The 26,045-nt window shown below is 61.0% G+C and overlaps 1 protein-coding gene across 2 annotated transcripts; it reads right to left on the bottom strand.

Annotated features, from left to right (window-relative positions):
- Positions 1-895: 895 nt before the first annotated feature.
- On the bottom strand, positions 896-18,720 carry SEMA3F (semaphorin 3F). 2 transcript variants are annotated; one of them, XM_048957629.1, is made up of 19 exons: positions 18,605-18,720; positions 16,366-16,515; positions 11,538-11,698; positions 11,389-11,451; positions 10,643-10,762; positions 9,699-9,788; positions 7,592-7,685; positions 7,207-7,326; positions 5,776-5,915; positions 5,579-5,693; positions 5,326-5,395; positions 5,012-5,156; positions 4,708-4,930; positions 4,048-4,136; positions 3,722-3,763; positions 3,364-3,521; positions 3,229-3,296; positions 2,068-2,201; positions 896-1,999 (listed from the first exon to the last, which is right to left on the bottom strand). In XM_048957629.1, the coding sequence occupies exons 2-19, from the start codon at positions 16,475-16,477 to the stop codon at positions 1,583-1,585; spliced, it is 2,361 nt and encodes a 786-aa protein (XP_048813586.1). In that variant the 5' UTR covers positions 16,478-16,515; positions 18,605-18,720; the 3' UTR covers positions 896-1,582. The 2 variants fall into 2 exon arrangements, with proteins under 2 accessions (XP_048813586.1, XP_048813587.1); XM_048957630.1 differs by lacking the exon at positions 9,699-9,788.
- Positions 18,721-26,045: the final 7,325 nt, after the last annotated feature.

The raw sequence follows: 26,045 nt of genomic DNA, 5'->3' as shown, positions 1-26,045 counted from the left end.
AGCCACGGTTATGGCCTCACTCCAAGGATGTCCCTGCTGCTCCCAAGCCATGGGTATGCCCCTGTAGTGGGGATGCTCCCCGCCATCCCCACATCCCCCATGTGAACCATCTCATGTTGTACCCTCAAGAACCCCTGTCTGATGTCATTGTACCCCAAGTGTCATCCCCACTCCCATGTCCCAAGCCCTTTCCAAGACCCTCATAATGTCCCTAGCTCCTCTCAGTGCTCCTTGCCCCAGCCCCCTGGCGTCCCTAGGACTCACCCCACACCACCAAGGACACCTCACGTCCCGCCCCCCGGCAGTGTCCCCCACAGTGTATCCCCATTGCCACCAAAGCACCCCCGTGTCCCAGAGCCCCGTGTCCACCAGTACAGCCCCCGTCTCCCAGCCCCAGCATCCTACGCTGTCCCCTGTGCCCCCCCGCCTTCTCCGCGGGGCTCCTGCAGTGCCGAGTCTGGCCGCCAGAGGGCAGAGCGACCCAGCATAGCGCAGCACAGCTCTGCGAAGACCAGCTCAACCCAGTACAGCCCAGTACAGCCCAGTACAGACCAGCACAGCCCAGAACAGTCCAGCAGAGACCAGCGCAGAGCTGTACCATCCCCCCAGTGCTACCAATACTGCCTCCAGTACCCCCACTGCTGTCCTAGTCTGGCCATGCCTGACCGCAGTCCCCCGGTAGTGACTGCAATGCCCCCAGTGGTAACTCTGAGTGCCCCCATAGCGCCCACCATGGCCTCCTGCGTCATGTCCCCGTGCTCAGAGTCCCCTCCATCACCCTGTGGTGTTCCCAGCACCCCACCATGTGCTCTCCTGGATCCCACCCCCAGAGCTCAGCGATGTCCCTGTCCCCAACAGAGCACACACAGGCATCTGTCCCAAAGCCAGTGTTTATTTGGGCGTGCTGCAGGCTGTGGGGAGGGGGGACACCTGGCCACCCCTGCACTCCTCCCCTACAACTATTTACAACCCCAGCGATGGGCAGGATGCCCCATCTCACCCCTCCTGGCCGTGTCCCCATCATGTGGCCGGTGTCCTGTCCCCAGCAGGGGTCAAGGCCATGTCTCTGTGCCTGCAGCCCACCCTCCTCCCAGCTTTGGCTCCAAAATAACCAGAAGAGGAAACTGAGGCACTGAGACTGAGCTCACCCAGTGCCACCTCTCACTGCTCGTTTGTCCCCTCCCATCACTGGCTCGTCCCCCTGTGTGTGACAGCACCATACCCCGAAGAGCATCCCCCCCTCCTGCACCAGGACCGCCCATCACACCAGGACCCAGAGCCTCACGGAACTCCAGGAAGGGGAGGGACGAGAGGCGCAGTCCGCAGCCGCCCCCAGGTCCTCCACCGTCCCCAGTGCCGGGAGGTGATGTTGGTGTCACCCCAGTGACTATGTACAACCTGCAAATAAATACCAGCGCCGGCAGGAGACAGCGGGAGGGGGGCAGGGGTGTGAGCATGCGTGCGTGTCTGCCTGCATGGGTGTGGGTATATATATATATTTATTTATTTATAGATTTTTTTTTTTAATATTAAAAGGAGGGAAAAATAGACCATTGTGCTAGCAAAGTCCCTGGGGAGGGGTTCATGTGTGCCCGCAGCTCTCTGGCGGGTGATTCCGGCGGCTCCGTGGCTTCTTCTGGTCCTGCAGCTCCTTGGCTTTGAGGGCAGCCAGCGGCTCGGGGGGGCCGGGGGCCGGCGGTCGCCAGAAGCCCTGGCAGTACTGGTCGAGGAGTCCCAGCTCGGGGCGGGTGAGCAGCTGCAGCAAGTCCTGGTAGCGCGGCGTTGGGGCTCCCGGCAGCGCGGCAGGGGGCAGCTCGCCTTGCAGCAGGACGGCGTGCACGGCGCGGGCGGCCAGGACACGCAGCTGCACCTTGGTCACCGTGTGCTTGAAGTTGTTCTCGGTGGCGGTGCAGGAGTAGAGGCCGCTGTCGGAGAGCTGCAGGGCCCGCAGCAGCAAGCCCTGCTCTGTCCGCAGTGCCCGGCCGCCCTCTGTGCGCAGCTGCGGGGACAGAGGGGCTCAGCTGGATGCCGACCAGCTGGACCCCGTGCACAGCACCCGGCTCCTACCTCTTTCCGTCGGTCGCTGTTGTCCTTCTGCAGCAGCCATTTGACAGTGGCTTGTGGCGAGCGGGGCTGGCACTCGAGGAAGGCGGTGCTGCCCTCCACCCCGTACTGCACCGCTTCCACCGTGTTCTTGTTGGCTGCAGGAGCAGGACATGGCAGTCAGCACACATGCTCGTCCCCAGGCCCCATCTCCCTGCCGAACATGTTGCTCTGCCCCATGCAACTGAAGCATCCAGACGTGTTCTTCCTTGTCCTGAATGTATCTATCCATCCATCCATGCTCATCCTTCTTTGAATCATCCATCTGTGCTCTTCTTTCTCCCCTCCGTATCCATCTACCCCCCCACCTCCCCATCCCTCCATCTTCAACCTCTCACATTTCCATTCACTCATCTACCCGTTCATACATTCATTTGTGCTTTTCTTTTTCCCAGTGTAGACACCCAACCATGGCCATCCTACTCTGAAGCATCCAGCCACACAGTTGTACTTTTCTTTCTCTCCAATCTATCCATCCATTTATCCATCTACGGTCAACCTCCTCCTTCTCCTCCTTCTCCCAGTGTATGTACCGTCTATGGTCATCTTCCTCTCAAGCATCCATACATCAATCTGTGCTCTTCTTTCTCCCCAGTATATCCATCCATTCACCCACCCATCCATCCACCCATCCACCCACTCACCCACTCGTCTAACATTTCCATTCATTCATCTACTCACTTGGCCATCCATATGTGCTCTTCCTTCTTCCACGGTATTCATCCAACCATGGCCAACCTCTCCAAAGCATTCATCCACTCATCTGTGCTCTTTTTTCTCCCCACTGTATCCTTCCATCCATCTACCCACCCGCTCATCCATCTGTCCATCCATCCATGCATCCATTCATCCGTCTTCAATCTCCAGTATTTCCATTCATCCACATACTCACCTCATCCATCCATCCATCCATCCATCCACCCACCTGCCCACCCCACGGTGCTTTTCCAGTTCATCCCATACTTTTCCAATATATCCACCCACACGCCCACCAGCCCTCAAAGCCACCCACCCACTCATCCCACTCATCCCATTGCCCACATTCTCCCACCTCCTACCACTCATGCTTCCCCAGGTCCTGCCCCATCCCTCTGCCCTCTCTGGGGTCATGCCATGCCCACTCACCATTGGAGTTGTAGCCTCGGCACTGGCGCATGGGGTTGCCGTGCCGGACGTCCTGCCGCCTGCTCCGCCTGAGAGGAGGCAGGAGGTGACCTGGGGTACCTTCTTGGGCCCCCATGCCCTCCCCCAGATCCCCACCTCTTGGAGGATGCTGAGTAGCGGCTGCAGGCCTTGCCATCCCAGGCACAGTATGGGTCGCGGGCCAGGCAGCAGTCAGCACAGGCTTCTCCATATACATCACACCGGTGCAGGGCCAGGTGGGTCACTCCTACAGCTGAGGACACGTAAAGCTGTTGCTGTTGGGGGAACAGAGAGGACAGGGTAAGATGCCCCCTGGCCACATGGCCTTGTGCCCAGTACTGGGAGCAGTGGGGACCGTGCATCCCAGAGCCACTCAGGGGCACTCAGGGGAACGTGGGGTTCCTCAGTGTCATACTATGGTGGAAACAGGCATCCAGAATGTTCTAGTCCCCAAATCTAGCCACACATCACTCACCCTCTTGGAGGAGATGGTCATCACCTTGATGGGTGCTGGCACCTAGATGGGAGCAGGAATGAAGGACATGGAGTGAAGTACAGAGTGCATCCCCCAGGCCCACACCAATAGCTGGGGGGCTGCAAAGGCAGCTACAAGAATCAGCAGGAAGAGGGACAATGTTGCAGGTCTCCCTGGAACTACCCATGGGACTGGTTGGTGTCCCAAAAGCTCCAGGGTTGGGACAATGACACTTGGTGGCGGTGGTGTCCCATCAGTTCTGGGCATGGGGTGAGCAAAGGATGCTCAGCAGCAGCTGTAGGATAACCCAACCACCCAGCCCTTACCTTGAACACCTCGATCTCCTCCAGCATCAGCTCCTCTGTCTCCATGTCGTCCCGGGGCAGCACAATGACTTTCTGCACCGTGCCCCGATCTGCAAGACACCAGGGTGCCTGGACGCTCAGTGCCACCAGCTGGGCACCCGTGCCCTCCCCTCCTGGGAATGGGGTCCTTGATGGGGCCAGGAAGGACCCCCCATGCCCATCTTCATCTGTCTTGGTTGTGCTGTGACACTCAGGTCACCACTCACAGCTAGGAGCTGCCACTGCCCTGGACAGGGGGACAGCAACTGGGATAGGCACTGGGATAGACCAGGATAGATCAAAGTGGACAATAAGGAAGGGGAAGCACCAGGCTGGACAACGGTGTTCCTGAATGAGGCAGGAGAGTTGGGCCTGGGCCGTGGAAAGGATGGGGCTGGATGTCCCAGGATGGACACCGAGACAGCGGATAGACCAGCCTGGATGGCGCTGTCCTAAGATGGGCACCAGGGCAGGGGACAGGCCACGACACTCCCAGGGTCCATGGCACAGGGGTGTCAGCCCCTCGCCCTGCTCCACCCTGGAGCAGAGGTGCCAGCAGAGGCACCCAGCCCCGGCAGTGCCCGTGCCCTGTGAGGCCGCGCTGGAGCATGCTGCGTTCTCTGCGGTGCGCGGCGTGGGTACCTGTGCCCAGGAAAAGCACCTCATAGCGCCCATCTGCCGCGTCCACCTGGTCAACAGCGATGGTGGTGAAGCGGTAGTTGACGTTGGTGCGCACAACCAGAGGCTGCCGGTGGGCTGGATAGACGGAGTGGTACATCAGAGGGTGCGAGCGCATGAAGTTGATCACTTCGTCAGGGTAGTCCTTGGTTGACTTCATAGAGGGTGTGAAGGTCCCGCCGGGGCACTGCGGGCAGGCAAAAGGCGTTGGTGGGGTCTCCAGTGTCGTGGGACTATCATCTCCATGAGTGCCAGAGGTCTTACTTACAGTGCCTGGCCGGGGATAGGGCATTTTGCCCGTGTAGGGCATCCACTGGTAGTTGGGGCCCTCCTTGTGCGCAAAGGGTCCGTTGAACACCATGCGGATGTCGGCCATGGAGTAGACGCAGACGGCCGAGCCCTTGAACACTGACCTGGCAGGAGGAGTGGCACAGCCTCAGGGATGTGTGCCACCTACGTGCTGACACCGCCAGCATCCCCACCTCACCCCAAGCCCACTTCCACGTCACCAGGACCTCTACCCACCTCCACAAAAAGTCCCCATCCCCAGGGACCACCACGTCTCAAGGGCACCGCACTCACCCCGATGCGGAGAAGACAGCGTAGATAACAGGATTCTTGGTGTCCTGCGTCTGCTGGATGAAGACATCCTCTTGGGACAGAAGGAAGAGCGTGTTACCCCCAGGGGGTGGCTGGGGACACCTATGTGGGCTGGGCTCTCCCATGGTGGGGCAGCAATGGAATTCTCAGCCCTCTCAAATGGAAGGTGCGCCATGTCCCCACCCCAGGGCATCGGGGGTCACCCCACGCCCTCCCCTGGAGCCCATGCACTCACGAAGCTCATCAAAGTGCGTCTCGATCCCATCGGGTCCAGGCACGGAGCAGACGAGCCGGGCCTTCAGGAAGGTGCTCCATTTGTTCACCAGGCAGCAGTGTCCCCCATCATCGTTCTGTGTCAGAGGGACTCAGCACTCAGCCCCACACACCCCACCACCAGCCCCTGCCTGCACCCCGCCACCCCACTGCACACACCAGGCAGATGCGCCCGATGCGGGAATAGACGCCGGGGCTGAGCGGGGCATCTGCAGACTTCTCCCGGAAGAAGAAGTAGAGTTTGTCATCATTCCTCTCGCTGCTGTCAGGGATGAGCTGGGCACGGACGAAGGCAGGGTCTGCAAGGGCACGAAGCAGTGCTGTCAGCCTGGGAACACTCACAGCCCCCGCTGCTGCAAAGCCACCAGTGTGATGGCTTCCCCTCGCCATCCATCAGCCTGTGCCCAGCCAGTGCTGACAGCTCCCCCTCCTCGATCCCTGCCCCGGCAGCCCTCACGCCCAGCAGGACCACCCCATCTGCTCTGCTCTGTTTATTCAGCTGCAGCTCTGGGGCCAGGGGTGCTCTATGGGGGCAGGAAGAGCGCTCAGGGTCACTGGCTACAGGGACATGGTTGAGCGCTCAGCTCTGTGAAAACCCATACATAGGCTATGCCAGTGGCAGCCCTGCCTCTCACCAGCTGGGTGCTCCCACCACTCCACAAAGCCCCAGCATGTCTGTCACCATGCCCCATAGAGGTATCCCTCTGTCCATCTGCTCTAGATTTCCATTCATCCATCCATCCATCCATCCATCCATCCATCCATCCATCCATCCATCCATCAATCCCTTCCTTCCTCTCTCCCTCCACCTATCCATCTATCATCCATCCATCTGTCCACTCATTCACCCACCCATTCATCCTTCATCTTTGCACCCCCCTGTCACTCATTCATTTGCCCACCCACCTATATATCATCCATCTGTCAATCTATCTGTTTGTCATCCATCCATCCATCCATCCATCCATCCATCCATCCATCCACTCACCCACCCTCCTCTTCATCCATCCATCCATCCATCCATCCATCCATCCATCCATCCATCCATCCATCCATCCATCCATCCACTCACCCACCCTCCTCTTCATCCATCCATCCATCCATCCATCCATCCATCCATCCATCCATCCATCCATCCATCCATCCATCCACTCACCCACCCTCCTCTTCATCCATCCATCCATCCATCCATCCATCCATCCATCCATCCATCCATCCATCCATCCATCCATCCATCCATCCATCCATCCATCCATCCATCTATCCATCCATCCATCCATCCATCCATCCATCCATCCATCCATCCATCCATCCATCCATCCACTCACCCACCCTCCTCTTCATCCATCCATCCATCCATCCATCCATCCATCCATCCATCCATCCATCCATCCATCCATCCATCCATCCATCCATCCATCCATCCACCACACCTGCATCTGTCCATCCCCCCTTCCACTCCACCATTCATGCACCTGCCCCTGGCTGCCGCCTCTGTGGGCAGGATGCAGCAGGACACCACCTCTCTCATCCCTATGGTCGGAGCATGGGATCCCCGGGGCACCTGGGCAGATGACACCCCGTACCAACCGTTGAGCCAGCGTGAATTGTACTGGTCTGTCCTCATGGCCGTCTGCTTGCCCATCGTGCGGAAGATGGCTGCATCAGTGCCCATGAAGTCAATGTAGACCCCGGCATAGAGCTCTTCATCTGCAGAGGGAAGGAATCAGGCCCCCAGGTCCCTGCACCTTCTCCCATCGCCCCATCCAGCCCTGGCCAGGAGTCAGCAGGCAACCGGGAGATGTTGCCTATGACCAATCCGGAGAGCAATGGAGGATGCTACCAGCCTGCAAGGAACCCTCAGCCAGTGCCTGGTGCCCGAGTGCCTGCAGCAGTGGGAGCCCAGCTGCTTGGGGACATTGGGGTGATGTGGGCAATGTCCCCTCCACCCAGCCCCGGCAGCCACAGGACTCACTTATCAATGCAGAGACGGTGTCCACTTTGGGGTCATAAGAACACTTCCCTTTGCCTGACTCCAGCTTGTCCGGCTCTAGGTAGAAGATATAATCCTGGAGAAGAAAGCAGAACAAGGAGCTTGTGACAATTTCCCCCTCCATCCCCATGGCACATTCTGAGGCAGAGGCCTCTGTGGGATGGAGTGCAATGGCTGCAGGTGCTGCCAGCAGAGGATGGATGCAGTGGGATCCTGCCGGGGTCTGCAGGGCTCCTGGGAAGTCGAGGTCTGCGGGAGGTGCTCCTCAGTGTATGCTGGGTGCCGCTCCATGCCCTCCACCACGTAGATCCATTATTGCTTGCAGGATTTCTACACTGCTTCCTGGCCCGTCAGCACAGAGGGATCAAGCTGTTGCAGGAGCTGCTTGGAGCTCTGGGATCATACCAACTCCAGTCCTTTGCAGGCAGGGTTTGGCTGCAGGCACAGCCGCTGAGGAGCTGTCTTCCACCAACATCCACCGGGTGGTTCAGGGCCTGCCACCCCACCACTGGCAGCTGCTCTCTTCGCTGCCACTGCGACAAATCCGGCACCAACCCCTACGCCAGGGTGAAACGAAATCCACTTCCCGTAGACCACGTGGAACCTCCTGCCCTGCCAGCCCAGGGCATGTAGGGCCAGGCAGGGATGTCCTGCATGTCCCCAGCATGCACAGCAAGGCCCTGCGAGCCTCAATGATAGGACAAGCAGGGTCCCCACAGAAGACAGGCTGGAGAGCTGTATGTGGGGCCACCGCCATCCTGCTGGCCAGCTACAGCAAACCTGGGGACAACAGGATGCTAATTGCAGGGATGCTAGTCATGGGGCTGCTGGCCATGGAGGTGCTAACCTTGTAGATGCCAGTTGTGAGGATGCTAGCCATGGGGCTGCTGGCCATGGCACACTAGCCATGAAGAGGTTAGCCACAGGGATGCTGGCCATGGAGATGCTAGCCATGGAGGTGCTAGTTGTGGAGACACTAGTGGTGGGGATGCTGGCCATGGGGATGTAATCTATGTTGGTGCTAGCCATAGGAACAACTAGCTTCGAGGGCATGCTAGTTGTAGGTACACTTGCCACAAGGATGCCAGACACAGGGATGGCAGCTGCTTGAGGCTTTTCCTCTCTCCATGCATCCCTTGATGCAAGTCTTGCTTGTGCCAGCTTCTCCTGGCCCATGGGCACCCAGCCCAGCAGCTAGAGATGGGCACGGCCCTGCTGGTACACCTCACTTTTGCCATCCTCATTGCCACACCATGTTTCCATCACTGCCACAAGCTTCTCCATCCCCAGTCCTGTTGGCAACCCATCCACGGGATGAGCCACATCACCTCCCCACTGGGCAAGCTGTGAGCTGATGCAAGTGCTTCATTTGCACTGTTGCTTCCCAACTGGCAATCAGAAATGCATCCAGCCTCAGCACAAGGAAAGAGGTGCCTGTGTCAGAGCTGGTGGCTGAGAGCATCACACTGTGCTCTCCTAATCTGTGCTGATGAGGATGTCCCTCTCAGGGAGGAGGGGACGTGGCAGGGACAGAGACAGGCAGGACCTGTCTGTGCACCTACACGTGCCCTGTCCCATGCACTGACCCATGTTAGTCCAAGGGGAGACACTGTCAGGGCAGGCTGAATGCTGGCTGTCCCCAAAACCTGGGCACGTCACCTCCCTGACTCCACTGACGGAACGAGGCCCCCTCCCCAGGCAGGGCAAAGCAGATGGATGCTGGCCAGGCAGCTGCTCAGCAATACTTTTGTAGACCCTACCAAAACACCTCCAGCACACGGCTCTCCCGAGCGCCCTGCCTCTGCAGACAAATGGATTTGTAGGGATGCAGCAAGCCTGGAGACAGGCTGAGGGATGACTGCCACCCCTGACAGTGTCCCCTTGGGGACGAGGAGGAAAGAGTTAGTGAGAGCAGGAGAGAGGAGACGCCGGGCCGGCCGCCGCAGAGCACTTTGCAGAGAGGAGGGGAGGCAGTGGGGGGGGCCACAGCGAGGGGCCCCCAGCCCAGGAGCTGCCGGTGGGAAGAAGGAGCCCGCAGCTCCAGTGCGAGGCGGGCACAGCGGCGGCGGGCCCCCAGACCCGTTCCCACCTTGCTTTCTGCTGGTCTCGGGCTGCGGGGGCCATCGGCGGCTCTGCTCTCCCGGCCTCCCGGCTGGAGGGGCTGGCTCGGCGGAAAGCCCTGGGGAGAAGGAGCAGGGCACAGAGTTAGAGCAGGGGGGGGACGGAACCCCCGGGCTGGGGGCTGCGGGATGGTGCTGGCAGACTGTCCCCATGGCACTGTGTGTGGCACCGTGCTCTCTGCTGGCTCTGCAGGGACATAGAGCCTCGCCCCCAGGGCTGTCCGATGCTGTCCTCAGAGCGCATCCCTGATCATCTCCAATGCTGTGACAGTGAAATGCCACCGATGGCACCAGGTTAGAGCAGTCTGAGCGCCTCCCTTTGGCAGTGGTGGAGCACTGGGCTGCCCCATCCTCACGCAGCACCACGTTTCCTTCGGCTTGGCTTGCTCCATGCAGGCAGCACTGCCCTCAAGGACAGGATCCAGGGGCAGAGGTCAGCACACCATCACGGAACATCACAGCGGTCACCCAAAACTTCTTCCACTGCACATCCAACCCAGCACGCAGGGTTCCACAGCCTCTCTCTCGTGTCAAGCTGTGCTCATCAGGGCAGGGTGATGTTCTCCGTCATTGGCATCCAAGCATCCCATGGGACATGCCACCACTGTCCCTGCTCACTCACGGCACCAGGCCACCACGTTTCTCCTTGTGGAATGCTGGCACTGGAGCAGCGCAGGGCACATCCATGCTGAGGGGCTCCACGCAACAGCACCTCCCCTGCTGGATCGGCGTAGGGCTGGTGTGGGATCCCAGTGCAGAGAGAAGTCCTCGTGCTGCAGAACAGTCTCGGCCATGCTCAGCCTCACCTCGCTGGAGCTCAGCCTGTCACAGTCCCCCAAGCTCCCTGGCACTGGCCCCAGGATGTGCCCTCCTGCATGGGCACCACCGCAGACCCCGTCCCCCCACCCCTTACCTGTGCTTTGCGCCCACGGTTGATGAAGGCGCAGATGGGGTTGTAGGCACCGGTGCCACACACATAGAGGTGAGTCCGGTTCCAGGGCTGGATCAGGCGGATGAAGTTGCCACACTCCCCCTGGGAAGGAGAGGATGGTGGAAGCTATGCAAGGGACCAAGGGCAACATATACAGCAGGATCCTTGGGCACCATCCCAGTCATACTTGGGGTGGCACTGTAGGGTCCATCCCCCAGGGGAAGAGCTGGGAAGGCAGGAAGGAGACCATGGAGCCAGGAGGACAGGAGGATGGCATATGGCATGGGGCTGGTGCAAGGCAAGAGATGGTGTGAATCACAGGTTGGCATGGGCCATGGATTCATACAGACCATGGGCTGGTGTAGATCATGGGTTGATGTGGGCCGTGGCTTTGGCACACCTGAGGGCACAGCCCTGTCAGTGGGATGATGATTTGTGGAGAACTCTGCTCAGCTGGGACAGAAAGGTCAGAAGGACACGGTCACACCTGGGACTGTCACTCCTGTCTCGGCAAGTCCAAGACACCTTGGCCATGACTATTCCATGAGGGCATGGATCGCCATCAGCAGAGTGGCCACCAATTGCCATTCCCAGAATTGGGTTCATGATGGCCATCAAAGCCCTGGGGACGACTGTGGCAACCAATGGCATGGGGACTCAAAAGTCACTGACAAGCCAAGCCGGGCCCCAGCAGGATACCAGCCCTCCACTCACTGGGTGACACTCACATTGCTGTTCTTGCCCGATAGGATGCACTCCTCGATCCTCTGCTGGGAGGCAGGCCAGTGGATCTGCAGAAACATCGGAGATGAGGAGCAGGGCTGCTGGCCCCACACCATCCCATCCCATGGACATGGCCCACGCGGTAACAGCTTACGATGAGGGGCTCGCGGTTGATGTCGTGCAGGTCCAGCGAGAGGACGTAGTCCTTGCTGCCCACGTACATGCGGTCGTGGTCCTCGTCCTTCAGCAGGATGCGGTAGTCACTGGAGTTGAGCAGGAAGTTGAAGAAGTGTGCGGTGCCGGTGGCCTTCAGCTCTGCGGGGCCAATGGGCACACATCAGCACGCCGCAGTGCCCCCGGCCCACGCTCCCCAAACCTCTGCCGTCACCCCTACACTCCTGCGCCCTGCTGTAGAAGCGTCCCCGTGTCCCAGCCCATAGGGACCAGAGCCCCAGAACCCAACTCCTGGGGAAGGGGGGAGCGGAGCCCCCAGCCCGCACCCCCCTTTGGGAGTTATTTTTAGCCTGAGTGTGGGAGAAACGAGTGAAAGAGGATAATGAGGGTCATGAATATTCACAAGTGCAGCGAGGCAGCCAGATGGAAGGCAGAAGTGCTGCAGATGATGTGGGACGGCGCCAAGAAGCACGCAGCAGGGGCAGGGCACAGCCAGACGGGGGGGAGCGGGGGGCTGCACCCCACCTCCCTGCAGCCAGCACGAGGCGTGGGATGGAATGCCCAACGGGTGCCACCATCAGATGCCACCTCCACCAGAAAGCATCCCTGTCTCCCAGTGCTGTGATGGCTGTGCTGGGGCTGACAGCTCTGGGCACAAGGCAGGATTCCTCTGTCCTGCTCTGGGAAGCTGTGCTACGGGATGTTCCCCCCAGCCCCAGGTGGGGTGGGATGGGACACAGTCCTTCCCTGAGTGACGTATCCCTATCCCTGTCCCCATTCTGTCCCCATCCTCTCCAACAACAGGATCGGGGCCGCCTCCGTGCCCCAGTGATCACAGTGGGGAATAGAAATGCCCCCATGACCCCTCGCCCCACACCCTGCTGCTGATGGACAGGCAGGTGAGCTCACGCCGTGACCTCTGGCCCCCTGCACTGAGCACCCCATTACATCCCCCAGCCCCGGGTACCCAGTGGGGCCGCTGGTTAGTCGATACGCCCAGTGAGCACATCCCACTGCTGCTCATCCCCCCCTTAATCCCCTTTTAATTGTCCCATTCCACACAGGTGGCCTCCATGGGGGACAGGGGACCGAGCATTCCTGGTGGGGTGGGCTGATCCGCGCCCACCCCACCCCACTGCTATAGGGCCAGGAATACATGATGTAATCACGTCCCCTGCAAAGCACCCCAAAAAGCAGAGCTGGGTGCTGCGGGACCCCAAAAAGCACAGTGAGCAAAGGGTTAATCCCATCCGGGCCCTGCGGCCACCTCCCCAGGTGCTCCATCACCCATCCTCTGTGCTGCGAAGCCAATTACACCCGCTCTCACCTAATTAGTTTCTAATTACGGGCTTGTAGTGCATTCAACATAATTAGCATGTAAATTACACGCCGTGTTTATATTCAATAAGCGCTCTGCCCGCTCCTGGCAGTGTGGATGGAGAGCCTTTCGGGAGCCCTTCTCTTGATTTTAATCCGGGGGAATGAATTTAATTCACGTGCCGACGGAGCCACGGGGCTGCATGGGATCGGGGTCCTGGCCCCACACGGCGCATCCCCGACAGCCACACGGCCACCAGGCTCCCATCGTGTGCCAGGATTCGGGCGATCCAAAATCCCCTTAGCCCCAAAATCGGGCGACGCGGTGACCAAGGGCGCAGGGGTTGGTTGGTTCGTCCCCTCTGCATTGAACCCACGTGCTGCCATCGGGGCCATCAAAGCGCGGGTGGGTCGCCCCAGGAAAGCGGAATTGATTATTTGTTTGAGCGTCACTCCGCTACCCCTTGATGGGTTATTTATGATGTAATTAAGCTAATTACATGTAATAAGAGAGTTTCCGTGGCCCCCAGCCAAGCTCTTTTCCCATTTAGCCGCTCACAGGTGGTAGGGAGCCGCAGGAGCGCGGCGGGGGCTGCGGGATGGGATGGGAACGGCTCTGCTTTGATCCCTGGTGCCACTGCAGGGACAGGGATGGGGACAGAGACAGCCCCAAACCCCAGCAGGGACAAGGGACAGGTGCCACGGCGCCCAGATCCAAGCCCACATCAAAGCGGGGCCAGCCCCACACCAGGCACTGGAGCCCAATCCCCCCCCATTGGCACAGCCTCCCCTCCCACCCTCTTCTCCCCAATCCCCCCCAAAAAAAGCAGAGTTGCTGGTTGGGTTTTCTTTTTCTTTTTTTTTTTTTTTTCCAGCCAAAAATGCTGATTCATCCCCAGCCAGGAGGGACTGGGACTCTGCCTGTAAAAAGACCTTGTGCCACGGAGCCTGGAGGGGGATGGATGGCTTCCCTGTGTGATCCCACCCCAAAAGCAGCAGGGGACCACGAGGCACCCCTGGGGATGGAGGTGGAGAGAGGACATGGGACACCCCACAGTGAGGATATGGGACACCCCACAGTGAGCATCAGGGTAACACTGCCATGGCCACATCCTCAGCAGCAGGGAGCTGCTTGTCGGCAGCAGGAAAGCCCTGAACCACCCCAAAACACTTCCCCCAGAGGGCTCCAGTGAGGCTTTCCCCACTGAGCATCCCACAGCCACAGCACGGGGTCACATCCCGCCCATCAGATGGACATCCCCAACCCACAGCCCAACAGAGCCCCATGGAAACCCATTCATTGAGAGCCTCTGTTGTGTGTGATGCCCCATAACCCCACTGCTGCCCCACACCCAGCCCCACCGTGCCTTTTCCAGGCAGTTTGCCACCGGCCATTAAGGTGGTGAGGAAGGAAACGGTGCAGGTTGTTGCAGGTAGGGGGCCGCCAGCCGAGCCAAACCGATCCATCCCCCTCCCTCCAGCAGGACCAAATTCGGGGCTGTTCATCACCAAAAGGAACACAAAAACACCAAAAAGGTGGTGGGGGCAGAAGGGACGGGTGCTACACAGCCCTTGTCCCCACCGTGTCCCCCCATCTGGCCATGTTTATCAGCAGCCACTGAATGATGCGCCCCACAGCCGCAGCAGCTTAGCCGGGCGCCAAACAGCCATCTGCCACCAATGTCCCCAGTGGGGCAGAGAAACTGAGGCAGGGCACGGGCTGCACTCTGGGATGTGGCTATTATTACCATTACTAAACTGAGTTTTCGAGTTTTATTTTTTCCTACTAAAAGGTGGGAAGCGGCCCCACGGGTCCCAGAGGTGACTGCAGGGACGGATGCTTTGAAGAGCAGCCCTGACCCTGTCTGCCTTCCTCCCGCTGACGCACCGCATCCTCCCCATCACTCCTGGAACTGACGTCCCGGTGCCCGGCGGAGGAAACCGGAGCAGAGGGGGCAGCAGGATGCGCCCAGCACGGGGGAAATCGCTCACAAGCAAGGAGGTGATTAAAAATATCCACCCTATTTCTGGCCGGCATGGCGCTGGGAAGAGCTGCTGGCAACGCAGGGCGGCCCTGCAGCCTCTCCCTCTTCCAGGGCAGCGCAGGATCGCGCTGTTCTTTCCATGTTGGTCATCTTCCTGCCCGGCACCAGGAAGGCGGTGACAAGAGGGTCCCCCCGGTCCCAGGCAGGGCAGGGACGCAGAGCCGGCCCCGTGACACCACTGCCCGTCCTTCTTTGTGTGCTTTTCCCGAAACGCTCCGCGCACCATAGCGTTTCACTGAGGATGACGCAGGGACTCAGGGAGTTGCAGCACACGGCGCTTCCTCCCCATGCAGGGAGGATGCTGCACCCATCCCTGTGTGTCACCTTCCCAGCAGCACCTTATCCCCTTGTTCCCATGCCCGGCAGGCAGCCTGCCTCTTGTCCCCGTCTGTAATCGTAGCACCGACCCGTGGTAAAACGTGCACAGGGAACACATCGCCCCGAGACGTGGTGGAATGTTGGGAATTAATTGGTGCCCAGGGCTCCCAGCTCCCCCAGAGCCTTCCCATGGGATCCAGTCCCCCAGCTCCCAGGGAGGGGGAAGCAGGGACGCAGCACAGGACCACGCAGAGCCGCAGGGGCAGCAGCGCTGTGCAGGCACTGCTCCTGCCTCTCGCCCAGGCTTGTCCTGCTGCCTCATTCCAGGGATTTTCATGCTGAGGCACAATCCCGGCTGCGTTTGGGGCTGCTACTCGCTGCGCTCTGCACAGTGCAGGGGCTCTGCTTTGCTCCCCAGCTGCAGAGTGCCCAGCCCACACCCAAGCCCCCATCTGCCTCTCAGCACCCATCTCCCTGGCTGTGAGGGCACATTTTGGGTGTCCCCATTGATCTGCACAGTGGGAACAACACATGGTGCAGCCCCACATGGCTCCCAGGGCGGAGGATGGTGACACTCTGGCTTCAGCCTGGCTCCCAGCGATATAACAAAAGCCAGCACCCACCTCCATGTTCCCACCACCCCCCACGGAGTGTCCCCAGCCAGAGATAAGGTGGGACCACCAGGCAGGCACACCAGTGCCCATGGGGACCCACGGCACCAGCCCACAGTGCAGGGTCTGTGATTTCAGTTCTGCTCCTTTGCTTCTGCAACCAAAAGCCCCGCATTCGGTGGTCAGCAATGCCAGACCTCCCCCAAAATGCCAGTGTCAGGGCTGCACCGTGGGTCCCAGATCTGGACCCACACCCCTGATTGGCTCAGGCACTTAAGGGTTAATTAACCCCCTTCCCTCCCACTGTCCCGTCCCCCCCCCCCCTTCAAACCGGCCCCCCGCCAGCTCCGGCACTAATACCGGCGCGGCTGCAAGCTGCTGTCTGGAGCCGGCAGCCGGGGGCCCCCCGGGGTGAGGATTTAGGGTTGGGCACCCCACAGGGCTGCAGATCCCAGCGGTGACCCTATACAGCTCATGGGGTGGCGTGTCCCCCCCCATCCCGGTCCCCACGGCTTACCTTTGAAGGAGAGCTGCACCCTGGGGGTGGGGGGCACGCCGTCCTTGCCGTGGGCTGCCCGCCAGCCCAGGGTCAGCAGGGTGGCCCAGAGCAGGACGGTGGCTACGGGCATTGTGGGGGCACGCTGGGGGCAGTCCAGGGGGAGCACGCCTGGCAGAGAGGGACAGCGAGGCGGGCGTCAGGGGGGGGATGCCACAGCGAGAAGCACAGCCAAGCCCCACTGACAGCATGGGATTGGGCATAAATGGGGAGGGAAGCACAGAACTGGGGGGGACGGGCTGCAGGGTGAGGCTGCGGCATGCACCCAGGTGAGCTGTGTCCCCCCCCCCCCCCCCCCGGCTGCTGCCCCCCATCCCCTCCCAGCCCTGAGTGCAGCACAGAGCTGGGCTCACATCTTTCCAACAGGAGGGAAATCTGGACTTCATTATTCCACAAGCGAACACACACACACACCAAAAAAAAAAAAAAAGAAAGAAAAAAAAAAGGAGGAAAGAAAGAAAAAAAAGGAAAGGAAAAAAAAAAAAAAGGATTTTTTTTTCATAAATAAAAGAAGAAGAAAAAAAAAAAACCAGGAGAAAAAAAAAGAAAAAGAAAAAGAAGCCGCGCTGTGTGCCAGGCAGCTGGGCTCCCCGGGGCTCCGCACAGAGTGGGGCCACTGAGCTGCCTCCAACGAGGCGCACACACACCGCCCTGCTGTCCCCACAGCTTGGGGACCACCGGGGGACCGGGCACACACCTCGGGGCTGTGGACCTCAGCTCGGGGCTCGGACGTGCCCGGGGGGCTCAGACATCCGGAGGTGCGCACGGTGCTGCGTGCCACCGCCGCGCTGCGCCCTCGGGGGCAAAGCGGGATGCCACCACACCGAGCCACCTGGGGACTGGCAGTGTTCCCACTGCGGTCCCCAAGGAGCTCCCCCGCGGGCACTGTTGCCGGAAGGTGGCCGTGCAGCGCGTGTCCCCCCCCGGGGCTCCACGTTTCCCTAAATATTTCGGTTCCCTCTCTCTCTCTCCGTGCGCACACCCATTGTGCCGCAGCCGGGGCTCTGCCCGCCGGACCCCCGCTGCTTCATCCCAACCCGCAGTTGGTTGCAGTTAATTCCACCCCCCCACCCCGCCCCCCCATCCCCGGGGCGGCTTTTAGGAAATAATTCTGGCAAATCCCACTGTTGCGTTTGGATGGAGCCCGCGTACGCGTCAGAGACAGGGAGCGAGATGGCAAACAAAGGAAAAGAGGGAGAGGAGGGGAAAAGCGCACAGCGAGGAGGGAGGAAGGGGACGGCGGGGAAGGGGGGGCCGGGGGGAGCCCTGGGGGGGGGCTTGGGGAGCCCCATTGCATGGAAAAGGCCCGGCCGGGAGCAGCGCACCGGGAGCCCTCACCTCGGGGTCAGCGCGCTCCGGGAAACTGGAAACTGCGGCGGGGGGGGGCGCATTCCTGGCCAGCTCTGTGCCCCCCCCCCCCCCCACCTCGTTCCCTCCGCCCGGGTATTGCAGGGCTGGAGCGGGGCCGGGGGCTGCTCCCCGTTACGGGATGGGATGGATGGGATGGATGGGATGGAGCGCGCGGGGCTCGGCCGCTCCGAGGGAACCCCCGCGGGCAGCAGGGAGCGATGTGGGGAGGGAGAAAAGCAAACGGGGTGGGCAGGGGGAGGGCAGCGAGAGCCCGACGAGCAGCGGGAAAGGAAAAATGGTTTTAAAATAATTAATTAATTTAAAAAAAAAAAAAAAAAAAAAAAAGAAAGAAAGAAAAAAGGGAAAGAAAAGGAAAGGAGGAAAAAAGAAAAAAAGAAAAAGAAAAGAAAGAAAGAAAAGAGAATCGCCGCAGCCCCGAGAAATAACTTTGCACAACTTCGCGCCGCCTCTCACCCCGCGGCCGGAACCCCCCCGCAGCGCAGCCCCGGCCCCGGGCAGCGCCGGCCGTACAAGAGCAGCCCGAGCGATCCCACCGCCACCGCGCCCACCGCCGTCCACGCCGCGCGTGGGTACCGCCGGAACGGGGGGAGCGGGGAGCCCCGCGGGGATGCGGGGGGCGGCGGGCAGCCCGGGAGCGTGACACGGGTGGGCGCCGGGACGCGGGCGGGATCGGAACACGCGTGGGTGCCGGGACGCGCCTCCGCCGCGGTGAGTTGCGCGGGGCGGAAAGTTTGCGGGCTGCAGGGGCGGCCCGGTCCCCGTTCCCGGCGGCGACAATCGCGATAGTCGCGACGGCGCTCCCCGCCTCCTCCCTCCTCCTCACGCTTACCTTTGCGGGGGCTCAGCGCCGCGCCGGGCACCCGCGGCCCCCCGCCATGTCGCGGCCGCAACTACCGCCGCGTCCCCGGCCCATGGAGCGGCGGTGCGGGGCGGGGCGGGGCGGCGCGGGCGGGGCTCGAACCCGCGGCGGGGCGGGCCGGGGGCTGCGGCGGCGGCCCGGCTCCGAGTGGGCGCCGCAGCCCGTGCGCTCGCCATGGGGCTCCGCTGCCTCATTTGCATAGCCCCGCCCCTCCCCCGCCCCTCCCGCCCGCCGGGCCGCGGGTTCGAGCCCCTCCCCGCTCACCTCCGCTCCTGCCTTTTGTTGAGCCGCGCCGCGAGGGGACGACGCGGGGGGGATGGGGAGGGGGGGAGGTCGATCGGCGGGCCCCGAAGGCGCGGCCCGGCCCCGGGGGTACGGAGCCGAGCGGGCGGTGGGACGCCTTTGTGTGGCGGTACCGGGGTGCCCGGGCGCAGCGGGAGAGGCGCCGGGGCGGCGGCGGCGGGCGGCGGCGGCTCCGGCGCGGGGAGAAACCGCCCGCCACAAAGAGCAAAGAGCCCCCGGCAGCGCTCCCGCAGCCCCGCGCCGCGCCGCTCCCCGCACGTCCTGCCCTCGGCTCTCCCCGGTGTGCGTGCGGCGCTGCGTGTCCCTGCGCTTCGCATCAGCAGTGCAAATAATGCCCGAAACCCGACCCGGGGAGCTCCCGGCTCTGCAGGAATGTCGGAAAAGAGGCGGTGGTTCCCCCCCCCCACCTCCCTTTCCCGAGCCCCTTTCCCCGGGCCCGGACTAAGCACAAAGCCTTCCCCGCATTCCCCGGCTCCATTTCTTTCCTTGCAGGGCCACCGAGCCGTCACCTACCATCCCCACGTCCCCTCGGTCACCGCTCCGTAGGTGGTGACCCACATTTTGCAGCCAACAAAACTGGGGCAGCCGCTGCCACCGGCTGTGCTCAGCCCTCATCACTGCTCGCAGTGCTGGTGGGCTCCGGGTTGGGGGAGCTGAGGGTAGGAAAACCCCTACCAGCATGAGTCCCCATCGCCAGGACACAGCTTGCGCTCAGCTCCGCACCCTTGTGCGTCATTTAAACAAGGCACCAGAGCTGCTCTCCCCTTCTCTTCCTCCCCTGTGTAACCCAGAACTGCCTGACTGCTCGCCCAGGCAGCAGTATCTGTCCTGTGCAGCACAAGGAATGCAATTTGTGTAGGCTGTATGCCCCAAGTTGAGCAGGGGAGGCTCAGCAGGCTCCTGAGGTGCCCCAGCTCGGTGCTGCAGGGAGCAGGGTGCAGGGATGGGGACGCAGGGATGGGCGCAGTGATGGGGGTGGAGAGATGCAGAGATGGATGCATGGACAGGGATTTTCATCCCTGTCCTGGATAGGTGGAGGGATGGGGGTGCAGGGGTAGATGCAGGGGTTGGTGCAGGGATGGATGCAGGGAGCCAGGAGCAAGGCACACCCATGCAGAGCAGGAGAGAAGAGGCAAAAATCATAGGGTAAAGGCAGGATGGAGCCCTGGGATGCTTCCCTGATGGAACCCCATGCATGTTCGGGATAGCTGAGCCTTTGCCCCTCCAGCCAGGCTCTCAGATACTGGCTCAAATGGGACTTTATTATTGTAAGTGCCTGGAGACAACTCTGGCCAAGTTTCTGCCTGGGGACAAGCCAGAGCCAAGCTGTGCTACTGGGGCACCGTCTGCATGGCAAGGGGCTGGGGACCCAACACCCTGCCGTCACCCAGGGATGGGCAGTGTCCCTGGTGTGCCCCATCCCTCACTCCTCATGCTGAGACCCCCGAGCCCTGTGGCAGTGCCGGGAGGCCGGTGGCTGCCGTGATGGATGGCCAGCGCTTGCCAAGCGCGGCATGTTTGGCCGACGCCGTGTTTGTCTTGGCAGGGGCGGGGATGTCATCTCCTCCACTCACAGGCTGACGAGCTGGGAAAGGCAGCGGGGGGCTGCCCGTGGGGCTGCCCTGATGGAGAGCAGCCCCGCGTGTCCCACAGGGCCGCCCTCAGGTCAGGGGCTGAGCGCAAGCTTGATGTCACCTGCGGGAGATGAAGGCTTTTAGGATAACCTCCCTGTTTTCTGGGGCCACCAAAGGCAGCCAGGCAGTGGAGATGGGGAGCTGCGAGATGCTGACGTGCCGTGTAAGTGGGTCAGTGGCACAGCTGTGGGCATCAGTGGGCACCAAAGGAGCTGGGGAGGACATGCAAGTGGCAGCAGGGATGGCTCAAGGGCTGCCAGAAACTGGGGCATCTCCATGCACGTGGGTCTGCAAAGGGAAGTTCTGCTGAGAGCTGTTTTGGGGCACGGGGTGAGATTAGGAGCAGTGCAGGGAGGTGTGTGGGTACGTCACCCAAAGCTGCCCTGGTGCTCGGTATGCATGCTGCCATGGGTGCTGCCTGCTGCTGACCCCTTTGTGCTCACCTGCAGGATGTTCTTGGCATCACAAGGCTCCTTGTTGCTGAGTTTCGGCACAGGATCAAGGGGTTTCCCTCAGGACTTCTCCCCAGGACACCTCGAGGGATGCTGGCTGCTGTGCCCCAGAAGGATGCTTCATCCCTCTGCAGGACAATGAGGACGTACAGGCTCGGTGCAGACCCCCTGGCTGGGGTGGGAGGGTGGAGCTGGGGGCTGTTTGAGCCCCCTCCCCACTCCTTGGCTCCCTGCTGCCCACGCCCTCCCCTCTCCCCATCCATTTCCCACCACAAAAATCCTGCAGAAGTCATGTTCCGCTCTGCAAAGCGGGTCGCCATGGCAACCAGCACAGGGGTACAGGACCCCGTCCCCATCAGGCATGGACCCCACATCCCACAGCCCCCCAGGCTCTGTCTGAGGGGTGGGAGCCGTGTCCTTCCCCTGTCCCTGCCCAGGTTCAGAGCCACGCATGGCCTGGAGCTCTGCACCAGCTGGGGCAGGAAGGATGCTTTGAAAGCCCCCAGCCCCCCTGCCAACCTCCGCAGGGTAATTTCCATTTTCAAACCCCATTAAAAAGGAGCCTTTTTCCTCTTTGTTTCTCTTCTCCCTCTGTTCTTCCCCCCACCCTTTAGCTCTTTGTCAGCCAAAAATACTCAACCCACCAGGGAAGGCGAGCTGGGACCCACTGTGCTGCAGCCCCTCCGCATCCCCCCTGGTGCCAAGGGTGTGTGTGGGGATGGGATGGGGCTCGAGCTGCCCCGTTGGCTTGGGCTGAGGGTAAATGTCTGGAAGCACGAGCACAAATCGGGTTTGGGGCAGCAGGAGTGGCAAGGGATGGAGGATGTTGGGACGGGATGGAGGCCGTTGGGCTGCTGGCAGCCTGCGTTGAGAGCAGGCGAGGGGCTCGCAGGCAGATGCGGCGTACCTGGTGTCATTGAGATCCTCTGTGCCACAGCGGCTGATGGAGGAGAAAAACAGCCTGGGGCGAATCATTCAGAGTGAGGCTGAGGGAGCAGAGAGCCAAAGGGAGATGAAACAGGGATGAATCACCGCAGCGGGCAGCACTCACCTGTGCCACGTGGCTGCCAATGTGCCGAGCTGCCCCGGGCACAAGTGGGCACACACAGCCTGCTGGGAGCTGCAGATCCCCATCATCCAGCTCACGGCTTTGCAGAAAGGTCACAGGCCCCAGAGCTGGCGCCGTTTCGTTTTTTCCCACCGTCGGTGTGATCTGTGCAGAGGCATGAGGTGGGAAAATGCCTCGGGTGCTGCTTAATAACCATTGCAGAGCTCTGCTCCAACACGGAGAATTGGGGTGAGGGGAGGCAGCGGGGCGTGCAGCTGGGGCTGGACAGACAGATGGATGGACAGACAGGTGGATGGCGGGCTGGCTGGCTGGCTGGCTGGACGGTGGAAGAATGGGTGGATGGATAGATGGACGGTTGGACGGCTGGCTGGCTGGTTGGATGGACGTGGTGTGGGAGGGACAATGGGCCAGGGACAGTGGATGGGGGACAGCATGTGAGTGGGGGCACATCTTGGGCGGGGGAGTGGGTGGATGGATGGACGGATGGATTGATGGATGGGTGGGCGGGTGGATGGAAATGTTGGAGCTTGAATATGGATGGATGGGTGGGTGGGTGGATGGGTGGGAATGGTGATTGAATATGGATGGATGAATGGATGATGAATGGGTAAATGCACGACTGGATGGATAGGTAGATGGACAGAAGGATGGATAGATGGACGGGTAGATGGGTCAGGGGATGGATGGATGGGTGGAGGGGAATGTGCCGGCATGCAGCAGATGGGTATCTGGGACAGACAGACAGAGAGACAGACCTTTGCCCCCTCTGCAGCTGCCTGGAATGGAGGTGCAGGGGGCTCTACAGGATGGGGCTCACCACAGGCAGGGAGCTCCTGGCACGGCACAGCCTGGGGGCACGGGGACCCGGTGGCGACAGCGAGGACATCCCGAGCGTCCTCCGTCCATGTGCCGGGGCAGGTGGCATCGGGTGTCTGCAGCTGTGAGGCCGCCTCTCATCTCTGTCCAGGCTGGGGCTCGCTTTCCCGTCACCTGCTGCCCTCCCGGCCCCGGGCCAAGGGGCGGACGGAGGGGGGGGGGGGGTGTCAGCGTGTGGGACCTTGACTTGCAGCCCTCACATCTCACACGGCTGTGCGTGCTCCGCTGCCCGCACCCCAACCACCACTGCACCCCAACAACCATTGTGCCCCGTTCCCCGTTACACTCCCTGCAAATCCTCCCCTTGCCCATCGGTGCTGTAATTACCAGCGATTGCTGCAGGGGAAATGCCCGGGGAGCGTTCCCGCTGCAGGCAGGAGCCGTGACCCTCATTCCAATCTTCCCTTTGGGCAACAGAGCGGATGTGCCTGTGCAGACGTGTGTGGGTTTTTTTTGTGTGCGTGCGCATCGCTGTGCATTTTCAAGCCGGCTTTGCACGCCCGTGAGACTGCTGCAGCCCTTTGCTGAGATGCTGCTCAGCGTGCGCAGCCTAATGAGCCGGCACGGCGGAGTTAATTGAGGGGACTTGTCATTAAGGAAGCGCTGCAGCAGGTACAGCAGAGAGATGCTGCCTGCCTGTCCCCCCAGGCTGACAGCAGCCCTGCAGGGATGGTGACAGCCTGCATCCCACGGCTGATGGCATGTCCCTGTGATGGGGATGCAGCCGCAGGGCGCCCAGGAGCATCCTGCTTGGGAAGGATGGAGGTTGGGTCCCTGTTGTGCCAATTAAGTTTGGGATAATGATCATGGGCAGCGGGGACCATAAAATCCCCCCATACCCCAGCATCTGTGGGGCCAGGTGCGGTGCCAGGTGTCCTGCACAGGGACACTGGCTGGGTGCAGTGGGGTCCCCCAGTAGAGTGGGTATTTGGGGTCCCTTTGGTAGAGAAACCCCAGGAGTTGTGATACCACAGTGAGGGACATCAATTGGGGCTGGCCTGTGGCTTTCAGCCCCAAGACTGCAACAGTGAAGCTGTTGCTGTCATTTCTCCTGGAAACCAGTGGGACGGTGGCAGAGCTGCTCATGGGAACGCAAGGGGTGCATGGCAGCTTTGTGCCACCCCTTCTGGATCTGGGTCTTTCCAGAGCCAGGGCTGTGGAGGGAGCAGGAGGTGCCTGAGGGAGACAGCAGCAAGCACACATCCATGGGATGAGATTCACCGTGCATCTTCCAGCCCCATGCTGAGGTCACCGTGGTGCATCACCCGCAGCACAACCCGGCCTGTTCCAGGTGTGCTGAGCCCCCCATGAAGTGCCCACAGACCCCCTCAGCCAACCACCCATTGCTATGGGGCATCATGAGGGTGGGGGTGAGCTGTTCTGCCCCACCAGGTGAGCCTTTACTGTGAAAATTAATGGTGCAGGGGGTCTGGAGATGAAGGCACGGTTCATTCCCTCCTTACCCATCTCATCTTTGTGCACCCCCAGGCTGGCAGAAGGGTGCCCCTCCACCTGCCTGCCCTCTCCCATCACCTCCCCCACCCCATCCCACCCCCCCTATAGCCCAGCTCAGTGCTCCTTATCTCCCAGTTCCCACCGTGCTGGCAGAGGAGCGAGGCAGGGCGCTGCATCCCCAGGGAATGGCAAAGCCGAGCGATAACGAAACCGCAGAGATGAGAAGAAATTACCTTGCCTGAATTTTAAAAACTTCATCCCTGGGTTGCCGTGGTAACCAGAAAGGTGCATCACGTTGCTGTGACAACCCCGAAACACCCAGGTTTTGCCTGGCGGGCTCAGAAGTGGTGGGTTTTTTGGGAGGGGTGGCGTGGGGTGCGGTGCTCGTCCTGGGCAGAAGCGTCACTGCACCCACAGCTTAGCCCCAGCGTCACACGCACCTCTCTAGTACCTCAGGGAGGAATCTGGGGAGGGGGCTCCAAAGGCAGCCACATCCCAGGGGCGGTGGGGAGGTGGTCTTTGGCTACTCGTGTCTGCTGTGGGGCACGCGGTGCCACGGGCACAGGGCGCTCCGCTCGCGGGGGATGCGATGCACCTGGCTCGTGGCCCATGGGCAGCATTGTCTGAGCGCACGTAAAGCTGTGCCACGGAAATAGCCCCTGTGAAGCAGCAAATAGCAGGTGACTCACACAGAGGCAAAGGGTCCAAAATAGCCCCTCCGGAGCCGCCTAAAATTAGTCCATGCCGGGAGGTCCCGGCTGGGTGTCCTTGCCAGGGCACAATGCTGGGGGTCCCGGAACCACACCAGGCACCCCAAAGTGTGCGTGGGGGGGCTTTGCAACGGCTCCCTAACCAGGATCCCACCTTGAGCAGGAGCTGCCCATCTCACAGCCAAGAGGAGGACGAGGCCGTGCCCCCTGCCCACAGGGCAGCCCACTGCACGCACCCTGCGCCGAGCGTGCCAAACCTGCTTAATTAGAGGAAGGGATGAATAATTCCTTTTTATAATGCAGCGCGGTGCGGCAGATGCCGTCTGCCTCGTCTGCGCGCGCCGCACGCGGGAGCCCGCGTTATTATGCTCTCAGCAGAGTTATTTATACACTGGGACATTTTTCAAAGCACCGCTTTGATGGTCTTCCACCAGCTCGGAAAAAAAAGTAGTCCATCCCAAAATAACCCGAGTGAAAGTCACAGCTCTTCATTACGCACATCTTCAACCGGGGGGCTCGAGAGGCAGAGAACAAAAAGCCGTCACATTCCTCCCATCAAATCCACCCTTTTCAAGTGCACTTCAAATGGGTTTGAGCGCGCCGTGCCGGCTCCCGGGCGCTAATGATGCTGGAGGCACGTCCCTAGGGGGAGCCCAGGCAGGGTGCTTGTGGGATCAGGGCTGTAAGCTGCTTTGGGGTGCCAGAATGGGGGGAGCAGTTTCTCTCCCAGCACCAGCAGGGGAGCAAATCCCCAATCATCTTTCTAAGGAACCCGGAGCAAAGCCTGGCCGCTGTTCCTCCGCTGCGCATGTGTCGCTCGCTCAGTTCTGGTTGCTGTTAAAGGGGGAGAGAGGAAAAAAAAAGCCGTTTTTGTAGGTGGTGACAAATTCCTGTGAAAACGCCTCTGACACG

Source organism: Lagopus muta, chromosome 11 (genome assembly GCF_023343835.1).
Source record: "Lagopus muta isolate bLagMut1 chromosome 11, bLagMut1 primary, whole genome shotgun sequence".
Classification (NCBI taxonomy): domain Eukaryota; kingdom Metazoa; phylum Chordata; class Aves; order Galliformes; family Phasianidae; genus Lagopus; species Lagopus muta.
The sequence above is the reverse complement of the archived record's forward strand: the minus strand, read 5'-3'. Positions and strand labels throughout refer to the sequence as shown.